At 65.0% G+C, this 868-nt stretch overlaps 1 protein-coding gene across 1 annotated transcript; it reads right to left on the bottom strand.

Moving 5' to 3' along the window:
* Positions 1-6: 6 nt before the first annotated feature.
* On the bottom strand, positions 7-613 carry LOC103080038 (heparan sulfate glucosamine 3-O-sulfotransferase 3B1-like; the record flags this gene model as incomplete). The annotated part of the gene is made up of 1 exon (XM_007458773.1): positions 7-613. A coding segment is annotated over exon 1 (603 nt), but the record flags the coding sequence as incomplete, so codon positions are not given.
* Positions 614-868: the final 255 nt, after the last annotated feature.

Below are 868 nucleotides of genomic sequence, written 5' to 3'. Positions count from 1 at the left end.
GTCCCAGCCGAAGTCGTGGCCCGTCATCTGGTAGAACTTGCGGTTGAAGGGCCGGTAGAAGTCGCGCAGCCGCCGCAGGACCTGGCCGTCGATCTCGGGGTGGGGTCTGCCCTTGGTCTTGCCCAGGCAGTGAGGGCGGCCGCTGCCCTCGGCCTTCTTGAGGCAGGGGAAGCCCTTGGTCTGGTTGAAATAGAAGTGCTTGTCGGAGATGATGCGCTTGAGGCCCAGGAAGTCCTGCACGCGGCCCAGCTCGCCGGCCGGGTCGCGCACCAGCCGCTCGCCGCTCACGAAGAGCAGCTGGCGGGCGGGGAAGTGACGCAGCCAGCGCTCCAGGTGCTCGGCGTACAGGCCGATCTGGATGGCGCTCCACGCCCGGTCCACGAGGCCCGCCGTCCGGTTCCTGAAGGCCAGGCTCTCGAAGCTGGGGATGTCGGGCCGCTTGGACAGCGTCTGCGTGTAGTCCGAGACGGCCCTGGTCACCGGGTCCCGCACCACCACCAGGAGCTTGGTGTCCTTGGACATGGCCGAGATGCGCGCGGGCGCCTCGCGCGTCACAAAGTAGCTGGGCGTCTTCTCCATGGTGATCTGCCCCTCCAGGGTCCTCGGCATCAGGTCCCTGAGCGGAGCAGAAAGGCACGTTAGGGCCTGAAAACTGAGCGCCTTCCCCTGATTGCCACCGCGAGCTCCTTCCCAGCACAGGGAGGGTCTTACAGACCCGGAGCCTGAGTTGAGGTACCCACTGCTCCGCTTACTAGATGTGTGTGACCGTGATCGCGGACAAAGCGGCACAGACGCAAGGCTGTGCACCCCTGCTTCCTCGCGGATGTACTTAATGGGAAATAATAACACTACCGATCTCCCATGGTGG

Source organism: Lipotes vexillifer, unplaced genomic scaffold (genome assembly GCF_000442215.2).
Source record: "Lipotes vexillifer unplaced genomic scaffold, Lipotes_vexillifer_v1.1 C26408088, whole genome shotgun sequence".
In the NCBI taxonomy this organism is placed as follows: Eukaryota; Metazoa; Chordata; class Mammalia; order Artiodactyla; family Lipotidae; genus Lipotes; species Lipotes vexillifer.
This window is presented reverse-complemented; position numbering and strand designations above follow the sequence as displayed.